At 47.1% G+C, this 16917-nt stretch overlaps 1 protein-coding gene across 1 annotated transcript in view; it reads right to left on the reverse strand.

Moving 5' to 3' along the window:
* The window catches only part of GRIK4 (glutamate ionotropic receptor kainate type subunit 4), a 315020-nt gene extending 305335 nt beyond the window's left edge, over window positions 1-9685 (reverse strand). Inside the window, exons 1-2 of the mRNA XM_037029059.1 lie at window positions 9586-9685; window positions 4603-4734 (exon numbers count right to left, since the gene is read on the reverse strand). Coding sequence (XP_036884954.1) covers window positions 4603-4684 — 82 coding nt within the window. The 5' untranslated portion in view covers window positions 4685-4734; window positions 9586-9685. The remainder of the gene's footprint in view (window positions 1-4602; window positions 4735-9585) is intronic.
* Between the last annotated feature and the right edge of the window lie 7232 nt (window positions 9686-16917).

Genomic DNA, 16917 nt, shown 5'->3' on the forward strand with positions numbered 1-16917 from the left:
TTATTATTATCTTCACAACAGTTAAATGTTCTGTTTAGCATTGTCTCTAAGCAACTAAGTAAAAAATGGTAGCTATAAACTACTTGTGGGTCCTAGCAAGGCAGAGTGTGAAGTAAATCCAAGTTCTTCCTGCTTCTCTTCACCCTACAGGGAAAACTTGAACAAAAAAGAGATGCAGCTGCTGCAGGAGCCATAGGTGTATGTAATGCCACCCTTGCGAGCAGGACTCTGCTTTGCCAGGACTGAGGCTCAGAAACCCCAGGCCTCAGTGTCCTCATCCGTCAGGTGGACTTTGTGCCCTTAAGAAATTATTTGTAGGTAAAATAATCAAAGAGCAAAAGACTAGTAATAATGACTGCATTTTCCAATCCCTTTACCAGGTAGAACCCTGTATATTTAATGCAACTGCTATGATTAGTGGACTGTACTAAATGTCTCCAGGGGTATACTAGCTGCCACAGAGCAAAGCAGAGACAGCTTTGGAGACAGGTTCAAACTTCAGTATTTGTGTGGTGACCTTGGACGAGTTATTGAAAATCTCCCAGCTTCCATTTCTTCATGTGTAGCATGAAGATTGCCTGAAACAGCCCTGGCTGGTGTAGCTCAGTGGATTGAGCACAGGCCTGAGAACCAGAGGATCGTGGTTTGATTCCCAGTCAGGGCGCATGCCTGGGTTGCAGGTGGGTTCCCTGCAGGCCAACTCCCAGCAGGGGATGCACAAAAGGCAACCATACATTGATGTTTCTCTCCCTGTCTCCTTCCCCTCTAAAGATAAGTAAATAAATAAAAAAAATTATAAAAAAAAAGATTGCCTGAAACATGTGAAACACCTAAGTAAAACACCTAGCACAGTAACTGAGAGAGTGTAAGGCCTTTCCCAGTGGCAGTTATCACAGCAATTACTGTTGCTCAGTGCCCTCAGGGTTTGTACCTCAAAAAACACTCATTGGGTGAAGTGCTGAATGAAAAAGGGAATCATTGTCTTCAGATGATAGCCAAAATTTGCATTAGAACCCAGTAAGTATCTTCAGCCCATTTCCATTCACTCTTTTAAAACAGATTGATGAACATTTTTTCTTTTTATTGTTTCTTCTTTCTCTGCTATTTTCTCCAGTATAGCTACTGTATTTTTGAACCATAAGAAGCACCTAGGTTTTAGAGGAGGAAAATAGAAAAAAAAAATTGAAGCAAAAAATGTGGTAAAATATTTAATAACATAAATAACATAATATTTCACCAATGTAAATGTAAAAAGAACCCAACAACAGCATTAACAGCCATTATTCCTCCCAAATTGGGGGGGGGGGGCAGGAGTGTGTCTTATAGTCTGAAAATACGGTACCTCTGTTAGCACACGTAAGACCAGAGAAAGTACTTTAAACCAACAATATCAAACATGTTCTTGAGGAACCAGGTCTTTCAAAGCCCATGGGTTCTTCCACCATTACATTCACTGAGTTTGTGCAATGCTCTTGCATGCACTGGGCACTGTGTCAGGTGGCTGCTCCCCTACGCCATTCAGAGTCTATTGGGAAAATTCAGTACCATCATAATTACAGCAAAACTCAGTGAGTGCTGAAACACGGGACATGAGAGAAAGGTAGGAAAAAGATGATTTCTCCCCAAAAAGGACACGGTGATATGAGGCAAGATCTTTGCAGAGGAAGAGCTACTGAAGCCAATGATGGTGGTGATGAAGGAAGAGGGGAAGTTTTTCAGCCAGAGAAAATAGAATGGGAGGAAGAGCTCCCCAGACACAGAAGGCAGATGGATAAACCCTGAGGAAACTTCTCTGGTGTATCTGAGACAGGAGGCAGCTGAAAAACCTAGCATTCATTTGACTGACAAATACTAAATACATGAAGTATTTGGGGCAAGGGTAACATTTACTTAAGTCAGAGACAGGATGGGAGGAAACTACAAAAGACAACGACCTTCACATACTGGTGAAAGGGCTCTTTCAGCAGCTAAGGGAACCCACTGGTGAGCAGCAAGGAGTCGAGCAAACCAATGGGGTCTAGTGCTGATGGCCGCCAGGTTGGCCACCAGGTTTGCCACCCATGTGCTATGTTACCTGGGCCAAATCACCATCCACTTTGGGCTACCTTCCTCATCTGTGAAAGAAGCAGGTTGGAAAATGGAATTCTTAGAATTCATTTTGCTCTAAGGTGGTACAATGATCCCTTTAAATCACAAAGGGCTGTAGAGAAGGGGTGGGGTCTTCTCAGAGCATTTATTAACTTGTGGCTCCCAAACTCATCTCTCAGAGGACTCAGAGGGACAAAAGCAAAATCAAAAAATGTTTTCAGAAGATGGATGACTGCAGAGGCTGACACCTGTGTGAGACCCTGGGGAGTCCACAGGGCAGCCTCCCAGTCATCAATAAAATCCCTTTCTCTCATTTACTCATTAAACACTGGACACTATCATGGACACTTTGGCTGTATCTCTGGCCTTTGCCTCACTTCAGTGAAACACAGCCATCCCAAAGCAGGGTAACAGGTACAGCTACAAACATCCATAATGTCACCAGGGGAGCAGCAGCACTGAGAATGGAGCAAATGGGCAACTTCTCTGAAATTCCTGGTCCCTTTGTGCAGCCTTGGTCTCAGAGCCATCTACATCTGTTCTGAGGCTGGAGGTTGGAAGGTGGCCGCTGCAGAAGATTAGGCCCAGTTTCACCTTGCCAGCCAGTAAGGCTCCTGGCTGGAAATCAGTCAGATGTGGCCTAGCATGAACCAAAACTGAGGTCTGGCAGTCTTGACAGATATGGACATACAATGCTCCACATGTGGGTTTGAGAGTATGAGGGTCCCTTTGAGGCCCTCTGTTGTCGGTATAGCAGGCAAGAAAGGAACTTGTCAGCTCCACTTTCTGCTTCCCTTCAGGAGAACAAGTAAGTGCCAGGGGAGCTGAGGCTCTGAGGCACTGCCAATTCTGGCTCCATCCACTTTCACTTCCCATTAGCAACAAATGGAAATTGATGGGTTATCACTTTACTTGCTCATTTACAGGGGAGAAAACCTTGCAGCAATTGCTGAATAACTGTAGGCGTTGTGCAAATTATGCATCTTAAGGGTATAAACCATTTTGCATTGCAGCTAAGCATAATTACATTAGATTTTGAAGTTTCTGTAGAAAGGAATGGAGAAGAGGAAGGGAATGTTTTGTTTTCAGTTCCTCTTTTTTTAAGCATGCAACATGGTGAGCCCAGGACAGGCTGAGCAGGAGAACTGAGTCATCTGGCCACAGTTCTGATTCCTGCCCACTGCCTCTGCCCACAAGTGGAACCATCTGCCAGGAGGGCACCCTGGAGCAGCTCCCAGACTGCAGTCTTGGCTTGCCTCTGCCTACCACCATTATTCTAGTTTCTGAGACCTCAAGACCAGCCCTCCTGATTTGGGGCTTTAAGCCAATTCCCTGAAGTCTCAGCATCATGACAGTGTCATGACATCTTCATTTTAAATCAGCCTCTAACCCTCTCAGGATAAGTTCAGAATCTAGGATCCTGCCTTGCTTATAGTGTTATTTCCTGCCTTCCTCCAGTGGGAACCTGTCTGGATAGCCTGCCTGGTGTCTGGGTCCCTCTGGGGCTCTTCCCTATCATTGCCCTGGGGGGCCTGCTGTTAGGCAGGCCTGTGACATACAACCCATGTGCCAGGATGACTCACTGCTGTCCCACCTGTGTGCTGTGTGTCCACATTGACCCTCTTTCCATACACACAGACACACACACACAAACACACACACACGTGCACGTGTGCAGATACCCCCAACCCCCACAAACCCCACATCTGTCCCAGGCCATCAGACTCCAACATGGTGTCTGCTGGACTGAAATGTCTCCTGCCCCTGCAGCTGAAACCGTGTCATCAGGACTCAGGTCAGTAGTGCCTCGGTCTGCAGTTACCAGCCTCGCTCAGTTCTCATTGGGTTGGGGTGGGGGGAAGCAGCAATTGATTCCCTAGGCATTCCTGGATTCCACATGGAGCTAGATCTCCTTCCCTCCCTCCAGTGATGGGAGGGCTGATGAGGCAAGGAGTAGCACTGTCCCACAGCAAGTAGGACGAGGAAGAGAGCAACAGGGACATGTATCACTACAGTGACCTAGCTCTCCCTCTCTGGAACCAGGCCAGGGCAAGCAGATACCACCAAGTCAAGGGCCCTGCCAAGCGGTGGGCCAGAGTCACCCAAAGGATTCTCTGGCTTCATCCAAAGCACACTCTTTAGGAAGACTTCTTGGCTTGACCAGAGGAGAGATCCCCTCTATTCTCTGATCTCTAGCCCTGTATTTGGAATCCCCTGGGCAATTCCCACCCTCTTCCTCACCTAACAGCTGTCTCTTTCATGTGCTGGACTGTTGGTCACAGGCTATAATGGGGACTTATCAGCATCTTTATTCTCATCACAGTGGGAGCTAGGCAGGTTGACCATATTAGAACTGTGTTAACCTGTCAGCCACACCAGCCCCACTGCCCAGGCCCAGCCAAATGGGAGGGGACATAGTACAGGGTCATATGTTCCCTATGGACACCTGGGGTAATAAGAGGGAGCATCCCCATGGCCAGGATGCCCCTGGGGTGCTGTTTGAACAGCACTTACCAATCCTCAGGGCGTGGGGACCGCAGGTGACCATCACAAGCCACACAGGAAGCAGCACCAAGGGTGCAGAAACTCGGGGCATCTTCTATAAATTCTCATGGAGCCCTCTGCTGGTCCGCGCATGACATCACTCTGCAAGAGCGAGGTAGGAGCACGTGAGTCCTATGCCCCTGGTGGGAAACCATCATTCAGTCCAGTGACCCCAGGCACCTGCTCCACCCCACCCCCTAGAGTCTCTATGGGCCAACAACCCTCCACAGAATGGCTGGCAGTGCCAATGGAGAGCTCCACTCAGGCTCCAGGCCTCTGTCTTTCCTCTCTATTCCCAAGCTTAGGTTTCAAATTCTTCCTCCTTGTCAAAGTGGGGGCAGGTGGCATACAGTGGTTAAATGATTCACAGGGCTCCACTTTTTTAAAATATCAAATTTGGGATGAAGAACTTCATCTGATCCTAAGGAACAGGAGCTGTGGATGAGCAGCAAGGGGAACAGTCAGTTGGCTATGCCAATGCCCAGACACCCCTGCACACACTGCTCCCTGCGCAGTGGTGTGGGGCAGGGCTGGATCCCAGCCCAGCTCCTCAATGAACCAGCGGGTGGCCTTCACAAGGACTTCTCTTGTTCACTCAACCCAGTTTCCTCACAGGTAAAAGTGGCACAACACTACCTGTTCCATAAAGAGGAACTGAGGACTAAGGCAATGCAGAAGAAGCTGCCATGCTCAGGGCCTGGCCCAAAGGAGGAACGATTCAGATGTCAGTTCCTCCCTCACCTAGATGGGTAAAAGTTCATTCCCAGGTCATCATCTGGTTCCCACAGGTGCTCCTGCCATCTGCTGAAAACTATCCCTTCCTCATCCTTCCTGCATCAACCTCTCTTCTCCCCTGGGTGGATGGATCTCTGATATCAAAGCCAGAGCTTTGGAGGGGCTGCCTCTCCCAAAGGCAGCCTAGGCATTGTCCCCTCATTGGGGCCTTTCCAACACCCCAGGATCAGAGTCTGTGGGCTGATAGCTCTGCCCCATTGTGGGGGTGAGGATGGGGCTGGTGAGCACCTGGCTATGCTATTGCTGGGTCACTCTTGGTTAGGAAAGCAGTATCAACAATTCCCCTCCCTACCTTTCACAGACAATCCAATAGAAACATGGGCAAAAGACCAGAACTGAAACTTTACCTATAACTATATCCAAAGGCCTGGGAACATTTGAAAAGGCACTCAGCTTCACTGGGCTTCAGGAAAATGCAATTTTAAACCACAATAAGATATCAGTAAACATCCACCAGAATGACTTCTAAGAAAAAACAGGTCAAGTATTGGCAAGGCTGTGGAGGAAGTGAAACTCACATAATGTCAGTGGGAGTGCACACAGATAGAACTGTTCTTGGAAAACTGGTATACTAGAGCTTTGCACACACCCTCCTGACTCCGCAACTCCACAGCCAGCACATATGCACCAGAAAAGGATGCACATGCTCACCAAAGACAGACTAGAAGGCCCAGTGCAGTACTCAGAATTCCTCCAAACCAGAAGCTACCAGCAAAATGGAGAAATACAACGGAATGTTGTATGGAAATGAAAATGAATAATGATGAACATCTTAAACATTACATTGAGCAAAAGAAACCAGGCACAAGAGAATGTACAAAGTATGATTCTATCCACACACAGTACCAAAACAGACACAAAACCATCTGTGCTGTTCGATGTCTAGTTAGTAGTTACCCTTGGGGATGGGTAGCAACTAAAAGAGGATGTGTGGGGTCCTCTGTGGATGCTGGGAGCACCCTTACTCTGGATGCCAGTTATATAAGCATGTTCACTGTGTGAATACTCATTGGGCTGGATTCCTATGGTAATGTTCACTCTTCTGTATGTTTAATCACATCCTCCCACCTCCCCCCACATACTCAATATTCCAGCCATGCCCAGTAGCTTGTGGTTTCCTGTGCTTACCATACTCCCTCTGCCTGAAGGGGCTCCTCTCTCCAACCCCTGCCACTTGCCAGAACAAGGTGCCTCTCTACAGGCCATCACATCAACCTATAACTGCTCAGATACCAGCACTTTTCCCTCTGTGGCAGCTGTATTTATGTGTCTACACCTGAGATGCATGTGGGTTTCTAAGGGCAAAAACTGTTTCTAGTTTACTATTGTATCCTCAGAGCCTGCATACACAAAAAGGTGTACAGTCCATATCTGCTCGATGAATGGAAGTCCTTAAGCAATGCCTCCTACAGGGAGAGGAAAATAAAAGGCAAAGACAACAATGCTGTTGGAGGCCTAGAATCTGTGTCCTTTAATTCATGGATGTTGGTGAAGGGACATAATGACAGCAAACAGTGTCAAGGGAAGCTTTACATCCTTACTCATTATGGATAAAGTCCATTGTTCAGTGACTGTACACTACAGTGCAAGCTTGACTGAGGAGGAGAAGGGGGCAGAAATCTTATCTGTCTCCTCAGGGCCCAAAAGAGTACATGGCATATATTACAGTCTCAATAAATACTTGTAGAGTGGGTAAATGAATAACTGTCAAAGAGGAAAGAACTGTAAAAATCTGATTAGTCTATATAAAAGTAGTATTAAATATAATCATTTATGTAGATATCTTCCATTGATGCCCAATCAGCAGGAGCATACTAATTTTTCAGGCTGCTAAAAAGGTGTCAGATTAGCCTGTGTATTATAGATTTTATATGATTACAGAGCTATGCAGTTCCTGCAGGCCTGACTTTTGTCTCTCATGGCCCTGAAGCCTGGCTGATCTTGGAGACCACACGTAAGGACAACATTGGCTGAGGTCCAGGGCTGCTGTTGGCTTCAGCGGTGTGAGCTTGGGCATAATGATGAGAAATAATCTCCTCCCAAGCATTTGTTTAATGACATCCCTCCTGCCCTGCACACACTCAATGATCTGGGAATAAAAAGAACCATCATGTCACACATTTGTAATGCTCAAGAGTGCAAAATTTGGCATATGAGAGGAAAAAGATAAAACTCTCAGATTCTTTATCAAAAATATAAATAAATGTGAAGTCTATTTCCACTTTAATGTTTAGATGAGTCTGGCCTTAGAACCCAACAGTGTAGCCTTTATTAACTGAAAGTATGTTAATAAAAAAAAGTCATCCTGGGGATATGCCTTTTCCTGCTCACATTATCCCTCTCTGGGAGTTTCACTGCCACCCACGATTTATCACCATTTGTACAGTGTGGCTTCTAAATTAGATCCTTAAGCCCAGAACACTTGCACTTAGCTGCCTCCTTAAATCTCCACCTGGATGTCCCACAGCCCTTCAAACAAACCTCATGCTAAAGAAAGGTGTCCTCTCCACCTCTCCCATGAGCTGCTTCTCTTACATCCTGCTCAGCACTGCAGTGCACTAGTCACCCGAGCCAGAAAGTCACCCTAGATTTCTTTTTCCCTACATCATGTCAGTCACCAAGTCCTGGCAGCTCTGCCACTTCAATACCATGACCTTCTCTCCATTGCCACTGACCCTCTTCAACCCAGATGTTTGTCAGCAATAATGGAGACCTCTGCCATAGAAGCCTTCTTGGTCTCCATCCCACTAGCTTTTCCCTCTCCAGTAGCTCTCCTCACAGCAGGCAGGATTCTTACCAAAGCATAAACTTGATAATGACACATTCCATTGCATCAGAGATCAAGGACAATTCGTCCCTCCCTCCCACAATCTGGCTCCTGATCTCCTGTCACTGACACCCACCCCCTTGCACCTGACACCCCAGGAGAGCTCAACCCCCAACTTCCTCAGAATGCCACTTAGGCCTGTGCATGGAATGCAGTCTCATCCCACCTTGGCCTGGACATGATTTTTCCCTGGCTCGACTACACTTTTTCTCTAAACTGTCTGTGATCTTGCCCCACACTGCTGTCACTCCACCTGAAACGTTCCTCATTAGGACACATGTACAGCTTATGACGATGCTGCCTGTCTGCCCACAGAACTGACAGTTAAGGTGCTAAGCTGTGGCAAGCACCTAGCACATTATCAGACACATGGTAGGTGCTCAATTAATATTGGCTGAATGATTAAATGAAGAAATGGTGTCAAATGGCATCTTCTGAGTTTATGCAAATATAAAATACATCCCCAGTTTAGCTTATACATTTTATATATTCTCTGTGGTTAAAACAAACAACCTAAGCAGTCATAATGCTATAAATCTGGGCAAAGGGTGATCACAGAAGTATGTTGAGAAGAGAAAGAAAGCAAACATTTACTGACTTTTTTTTTTCTGTGCTTGCAACTTAGGCTGATAGTCAGTTAAAAATGTGAGTGTGAGTCCCACAGTCATTTACTAGCTGTATACCTTGGGCAAGTTAGTCAGCTTCTCCAAACCTTGACTTCTTCATTTGTAATATGAGTGTGATAAAACTAACCTCAAAAATTGTTATGAGAAGTAATGATAAGATGCTTGTCCTGTGCTGCTTGCACTAAGTCTTTGATAAATATTAACTATGTGTGAACATTATATCAACCCTGTAAGATAGTGGTGCATGCCACATTCCACAAATGTGGAAGCTGAGGCTCAGAGAGGTTCAGTAACTTATCCACTTGCTGCAAGTTGTGTGGTGCTGGGCTCAAATTCAAGAGAGTCTAATTATATTGTAATCACAAATTCCATGCTCCTTCTTTGACTAGAATTAAATATGGAATTACTGGCGGAATTTAAGTCCAAAGCAGGTAATCAAATATGGCTCCCAATTTCCAAGTTGCCTCTTAAACACAGCTGGGCCTCAATCCTGCACTCAGTAGATAAATCCGTAGGTAGAGAGTCTAAAAACAACATTTCTGTGCAACTGAGGACACTGTTTTGACACCATAGGATAGCCATACCCATCATAATGAGTGTCCAACATGGATAGAAGGCAGGTTGGAAATGGCTGTGGATGTTATTCAGGGTATACTCCCGTCGGGCCCATTTCCTCACTGGCAACATGGGGATATCAATGCCTACCTCATGGGGTGGTGAGCACCAGGAGAGCAGGGAACATGTCGGAACTTCCCACCTGTGTTTCCAGTTCCTAGCACAGGCTGGCACATAGTAGGCACTCAAAAATATCTGTTGAAACAATGAAAGAATCCAGTCAGATAATGTATGTGGAAAAGGCTCTGTCAGTGTGTTTATTCATGACTTACATTCAAAGTCCCTGGCAAAAAGGATGCTACAATCCAGATCCAATCTCCCATAGTACAAGCACTCTCCTCTGAGTCCCCAGCCCTCATTGTCTGCAGCGGTGGCAGCACACTGCTCTGTGAGTGCTTGAGACACACACTATGGAACACTAGGCTGCTTTACCATTTACCTGCCCAGATGTCTCAACCAAACACCAAAAATCAGACATCTCTGCTTCTTCAGAAGGGGAACCTAATTTCAATTTTTTCAGAATTTGAAGTTTGATCAGCTCCCACAAGCTGGGTTCTTTAATGTCTCTAAGCGTCTCTGACCCCAGTTCTGAGCTGGCATTTCTAGTACCAGCTCCACAGGGGCAGAGCCTTCTTCTTATTATTCACTGATACACTTCCAGCACCTGGAATAGTAGTGCCTGGTGCAATGCATCTACCAATAAGCAGCTGAATGTGTACATGAGTGAATAAATGAATGAGTAAATGCTTATTTAATAACTGCACTTATTTATGCCTGCTCTCTAGAGGCAGACTGCAAGCTCCTGGGAGGCAGGGAAACACCTCTTTCAGCACGTATCTTCCTAAAACACTTGCTATACTGATTACCTATACTTGCTATACTGATTACCTATACTTGCTATACCTATACTTGCTATACTTGCTATACTTGCTATACTGATTATACAAGGTGCCTATACTGAGCACAGGCTTGATTAATGTCTGATGATTCTGACTAGCCCTGCGTGATACACACAAACAGGCACTACCTGCCAATAGTTTATGGTGTTCAGGCAGTGAACACACTGTCCGAACTTCTTCGCCCAGTTGTGCTCAATGGCTTCTCCTCTCCTTGTCAAAGGTCCCCCTACTGGTCTATCTACTTAGGGCTATACTACCATTAATCGTAACCTTCCAGGGTGGCTCAGAGAGGAGGCTGATAGCCACCACATGGAGTTCGGTGGACAGAGGAAATCAGAGGGGCAGCCAGATTAATTACAGCAAGAGTAATTAACCCCCCAGGCATTTTCTCTCCTGACTGTGGGCAACAGGGTCTTGATTACACCTCATGATGCTCCAGGCCCTGAAGACAAATGGGTGTGGGCTTCTCTGCCATTCTGACTCCTGCCTGGGAGAAATTCCCAGCAGAAGCCAGCAGTTTGGGCAGAGCATCCAGGGCAGTGGGGTGGCTAGGGCAGTGGAGTGGGGCCACTGTGCAACTGAGGACACTGTTTGGACAGGGCCCCAGGTCCTGTGGCCTCCTTGAGGGACAATCAACCTTTGTGGCCTGATGCAGTTACAGAGCATGTGTAAGGGTCCTATCTCTCCAGCAACATGTAGTTAAATACCAGGATGCAGGCTCCATCCCCGGCAAAAAGACCCAGGTGTTCACTAGCTCTGGGAGTCACCTTCCTGAGCTTCAGCTTCATTCTGTAAAATGGGGAAATTAGACTACATGATCTCTAAGATTCTCTTAAGCTTTGAAATTCTAGGAACTGTATTTTATGATAAATATTTACTTACTACATGCAAAGTACTATTTCAGACTCATTGCTCCTCAGATGAATCCTGTGAGGCAGAGACCCACTTTCCCCTCACCTGCAGGTGTGGGACCCAAAGGTGGAGGCTGAGGGAGACTTGCCAGGGGAACTCAGCTTCAGGGCCCATGCTCACCCACTACTCTATACTGGCTCTCTCTATATATTCCAGAACCTGGCACATAGCTGGCACCTGAGGGAATGTTGGAATGTGATTATAATGATTAGCACAATGTTGAAAAAGAAGACAAGTGAAATGCAAGTAAGTAGGTCTTAGGCCCATCTGCACGTTTTGCCAAATTGGGGTCAGGAAGCACTAAGAGAAATATGAGTCTGGGGTGTCCTTTGGTGAAACAATCAGTCTAGATGTCCTTCAGCCTTTAGCATTTAGTGCCAGGAGATGCCTCCAGGAGTTTGTGATGAGTTAACATGGCAGGTTAGCGGGCCTTGGCATCAACCTGGGAGCTGGACCAAGATGGTGGTCCAGACTCTGATGGTCAGGATAAACTAAAGAGCAGGAGTGGGCCCAGCCAGTCCTGACTTTAGAGGAAGATGTTCAAGGAGCACAGCAGCTGCAAGTATCTGCTGGCATGCAGGGCATGTGACTAGGAATAGTTGTCCCCAATCTTGGACACTAATGGGCAGGACAGAAGGAATCCCCAGTCTTTTTTCTACCCTCTAAACCACCGCCTGCGTAGATTTCAGACTGACGCCCTTAATCTACCACTAAACAATCTTCCCTCACCAGGGGCTAGAGCAGGGGTCTCTGTTTCCAACCCCAGTTGCCACTATGAGTCCTGAAGCTGTTTACTTAACCTCCAAAAGCATCATTTCCACAATTGTCAACTGTGGGTGACAATGCCTGCCTTGAAAATCTGTTGCAAGAGGATTTAGGTACAATGCCTTCAATAAATTCGAACATCCTTGCTTTCCTCTCTCCTTTTGCCTTCAGGGTCCCTCAGCCTGTGCATACAGGCACCCTGGCCAGCATCCACATCTCCTCCCAATAAGACAGACTCTACACTTCTCGCTAATAATCCACAGCCTTTTCACCTCCACAACACTGCTTCAAGTCAGCTCTATCCCATAAGCTTTCCCTGAAGAAGTCACTCCTCCTCTCTTCCTCAGACTAAGCCTGGCATGGGAGAAGAGTCAGATTGGAGGTGGAAAACAGTGACCCCGGGCCCATCTCTTAACCTCTGGTAGGTTCCATTTCCTCTTCTGTGATGGGGTACATGACATTCCCACTATCTACCTTCCAGGGTGCTAATGGGATCAAACAAGACAATGGGTGGAGCATTACTTTGCAGATAGTGAAGTAGTTTTCCCTTAACCTGGACTGGCCAAAGCACATAAGTAGACTTACTGCCGCTCAATGATTTATACTTTATTTATTCAACAAATATTGTTTACTGAATGTCTCCAGTGTGGTAGGTAGCATTCAGGCCCTGGAATACAGCCCCTTTCCTTTGGAGCTTACAATCAAGGAAGAAGATATTACTCCCATTTACAGATAGCTGATGCCACAATGATTGCTAGTACAGGAAAATGCAGGATGCTGCAGTGTGTGCGGCAGGGGCATCTCTAGAAACAGGAAGGGAAGGTGGCCCTGAGGATGAAGTGTTTGATGTGAGTTGGCCAAGTTCTTCGAAGGGGACATGGTGTGCGGGAGAATGAGATCCCAGATGGAGAAAGACATGGAGAAGACCCAGAGGCTTCTGGTGGGGTGCAGTATGGTGAGTTCTAGAAGTCACAGGGAGCCCATATGGCTGGAAAGCTGAGAGCATCTTCTCTGTGTATCTATTGTGTTTTTGTCCAATCTATATCCTCTCTTCCTCCCTCTTTCCCTCTCCTCTCTTTTTTTTCTCTCTCTCTTTTTTTCCCCCAAGCCCAGGATAAGGCTCTACATCTACAGCTGATTACCTCCATGAACCTCATACTGGACCCAGCATCTTTTGCACACAAGGTAAGAAGACTGCAGCATCCACATCTCCTTCCTGCTGCAAAGGAGGTGGTCAGAGGTGAGAAGAGGGAGTTAATCATCAGTTACAGAGAGCCAGTGGAAATAGAAAGAGGACCACAGGGTGAGATGTGAAGGGCAAGACTGGCTTTGTCTGGGGTGCTGAAACTGTCCCTGGCATTTACAGGATGCCACCAGGTTGGGCCCTGGGGGAGCCAACCCATGTGAGTTGAGGTAGGCAGCATTTTGAAATAAAATAGCCCAGTTCTGGAGCCAGCTGGAGCCATTTGTAACACATTTACAGCAGAAAGATCATGTAGGAGTGTTGCAGAAAAAAATAGAGAGTGAGCAGAGGAGAAAGGTGTGGAGAGAAATTGCTTTTAAGGACAACATTTTAACTACCTCTAGATAAACTCAACCCTCCATCCCTGCTGGGGATCTGTCCCCAGGCAGATCTTGGAGGACAGGGGCTATCCATGAGCAGCCTGTCCATGCCCTGGAGCAAGGAGGTGTGCACTGCAACCTACCATTAAGAGATTTGAAAAAAGCTGAGCTATGCAGCCTGGAGAACAAAATGGGGAGTGGACCTGTGTGATGGGGGAGGGGAGATACACTCAGAATTTAACCACTTGAAGACAGCAATTGGTTACTAAAGACTCATGATTCATCGTGCACAGAGAATCTCCAGCTCTACCCAGGTCAAAGCCAAATGGGAAATGCTCTGATGTTACCAATCAATAGATAAGTGAAGCCTGACCCAGAGAGTTGCTGGGTCCCAGACACGGAGCCCACACCCCTTCTCATCCCTTGGCCTGGCTCCATCCCACCCACATGTGACCTCACTATGTCTGTCCTGTTCATGATCACTGCACATATACAAGTATATCAGCCTTTTCAATGTCTCAGCCACCATTATCACAAAGCAAGAATATATCTTTTTTTGTTTGTTTTTAAGTCCTGGCCAGAGCAGGTCAGGTGTGTGAATTCCTCTCAGAGAAACCCAGGACTTGCCCCTCAGTTCTTCAAGGGGTGAGGGAGGGGATGGGCTGATAAGGCAAACAGGAAAGCTAGATACTGTAAAATAAAGGTCCATAACAAAATAAGTGGTCCTTTTCACAATGAAAAACAATGGACTTATTGTACTGGTGTCAGCCAAGCTGAGCAAGGTCTGGGAATTGTCTAAGAACACAAGCATGATCCACTTCCACCTCTTCCCTGCCACCCACCTCCATGAGCACTGATGGCCACAGCTTTGGGACAGACTGGCACCAGGTTCTGTAAGGAGCAGAGTATAGAAACTCCTCCGATTGGCTGCCCCCTGGAGAGGGTCTTTTGGAACTGCAATCAGGGATAGGAGGAAAGCATGCTTCTCATTCTAAAGTGTTTTCTACCATTCATACTTTAAACTCAGACATTAAATTGTTTTTTCAATTAAAAAAGCTAGTTAATAATTTTTAAAACACATTAAAGAATCCCACTTTCTCAATGATAGCTCCAAGAACTTGGCATTTCACTGAGCTCCCTGAGCCTGTCCCCTCCCCTACTTAGGGAGGCCACTAACACCTCAGGTTCCAGTGCTCACTGATTGCCAGGCCTCCCCAGGTCCCTTGCAGCCTCTCCAGACTTCTCATCAATGACCTTGGTGCTCTGGCTGCCAGGAAGCATGAGCTAGGCTGCTGCTCAAAGCTGACTGAGGACTGTGCCCACACTCCTCTCCCAGTCACAACCTAACCCCAACACTCACCTCCTCCCTCACTGCCTCCACAGCTTCTGCCACAGTACTCACCTCTGAGCTTTTGCTCCTTTCCAACACACACACACACCAGGTGCTCTGGCTCTTGGCCAGATCCCAGGCCCTGGGCTAGAGGAGGGCCCTCCCTCAGAAGGAGCAACCCTGGAGGGACCACTATTTTAAGCCACTGAGGGGTTGAGGAAGGCAGAGGGCACCCTCTCCAGCATCTATCCTGGGGTTCTGTGTTCATCAAGGACCACAGAACAGAACAGAACAGAGCTCACTCTCAGCTTATCAAAGCCTCACCACCTTTCCTCTGCCATTGCCAGGAGATGTCACCGAAAGCACAGAAGCCATGTGAGGCTGTAGGTTGGAAGTCCAGGGGATGAAGGCCTTATCCTGCCCTTGTACAATCTCAAGAAGACTTTGGGGAAGTCCATGGCTTCCTTAGCTAGGCAACAGGCTGAACCTGCACTCAACACCCAGTTCCCTGGGGACCTTGGTGAAGAGGGTGTACAACCATGAGAGCCAAGCTCCAGCTACCAAAAGAGGAAAGGCTGAAAGTGCTGTGCCTCTGCCCAGGGGCTGCGATGCTGGTGGGGCCCAGACAGACCTCCCAGGTCCCAGCAACTCTGTAGCACTGTACCAGAGACCCCACACACCAGGGCACATTCAGCTCTGTGGTGTGCTGTCAGTATACTCAGCTATGCTATTTTCCCTCCAGAAGGTAACTGGAAAGGTAAAAATACCCTTGTGTGAAAAATAAAAGTAAAGCAACACACTGGAGAACTCTTGGTGCACAATAGTAATGAAGCAGCTTCAACAAGGCAAGGCAGCCTTTGTAGCCAAGTGCAGAAAAAGTGTTGAGAAAATTAAGGCAGAGGGCTGAGGCAGTGGGAGCAAGATTCCTGGGAGATGTGGACCACATCATGGGCCCTGTAGCATGTGCTTGGTAGGAAGCAGACCTTATAGGTGTGTGCTGGGAAAAGCAAGTGGAGTCCTAAGCACAGTGACTGAATCAACTTATAAGAAGCACATTGTGTCTGAGGGGCCCAGAGATTAAGTGTTGGGGTCAGATTCTGAAGAGCCTTGAATATCAAGGTTAAGGAGCTTAGACTTTATCTTCCAGGTAATAAAGAGCCATTGAAAGTTTTGGGACACAAGATGGAGGTGTAGATAAACAAGGCTTGCCTCCTTGCAGAACCACAACAAAAATTACAATTAGACTATAAAATATGTATCACCTAGAGTCATCAGAAAAATTGAGCTGTATGGAAGTCTGACAACCAGAGAATTAAGAAGCCACACTCATCCAGATGGGTAGGAAGGGTGGAGATGTAGAGAGGCATGGAGATGTGGAGACATGGATGGGTGGTCCTATACCCACATGTAGTGGGTAGAAATGGGTAGTGATACCTCGGAGTGAGAGATCACAGCTCACACCGGACCAACCAGCCCAGGGCTCCAGCACCAGGAAGATAAGTCCCCATAACTTCTGCCTGTAAAAATCAGTAGGGGTTGGGGCAGCAAAAGAAACTGCAGGATTATCAGGAGGCTCCTCTGAAAGGGCCCGCAACAGTCTTAGGACTTACACAGAATCACTCCCTCTGGGGCCCAGCCGTGGGGCAACAGCTTGAAGGGCACCAGTGGCATATGGGGAGAATCTGAAGTGTCTGGTCCACGGCAAGTGCCCAGGGACAGCTTCCTTTTGAACAAAACTCCAGAGTCCAGGCAGAGGCATCATCCCCTCTCCGAGCTGTCCCCCACACAGAACCGCAGAAACAGCAACACCGCACCTGAGAGTCCATCACCGTGGTTCACATGGAATGCCCTGCCCAGGCAATTACTTAAGGCTCTGCCCCATCCAACTTCCTGGTGTGCTTTTCTACAGCACACCATGCCGCTGAGACAGGGCGTCAGAACAGGGCTACCTGA

The sequence above is a fragment of the Sturnira hondurensis genome, unplaced genomic scaffold, assembly GCF_014824575.4.
Source record: "Sturnira hondurensis isolate 20B ecotype Veracruz unplaced genomic scaffold, ASM1482457v3 Scaffold0020184, whole genome shotgun sequence".
NCBI classification, from domain to species: domain Eukaryota; kingdom Metazoa; phylum Chordata; class Mammalia; order Chiroptera; family Phyllostomidae; genus Sturnira; species Sturnira hondurensis.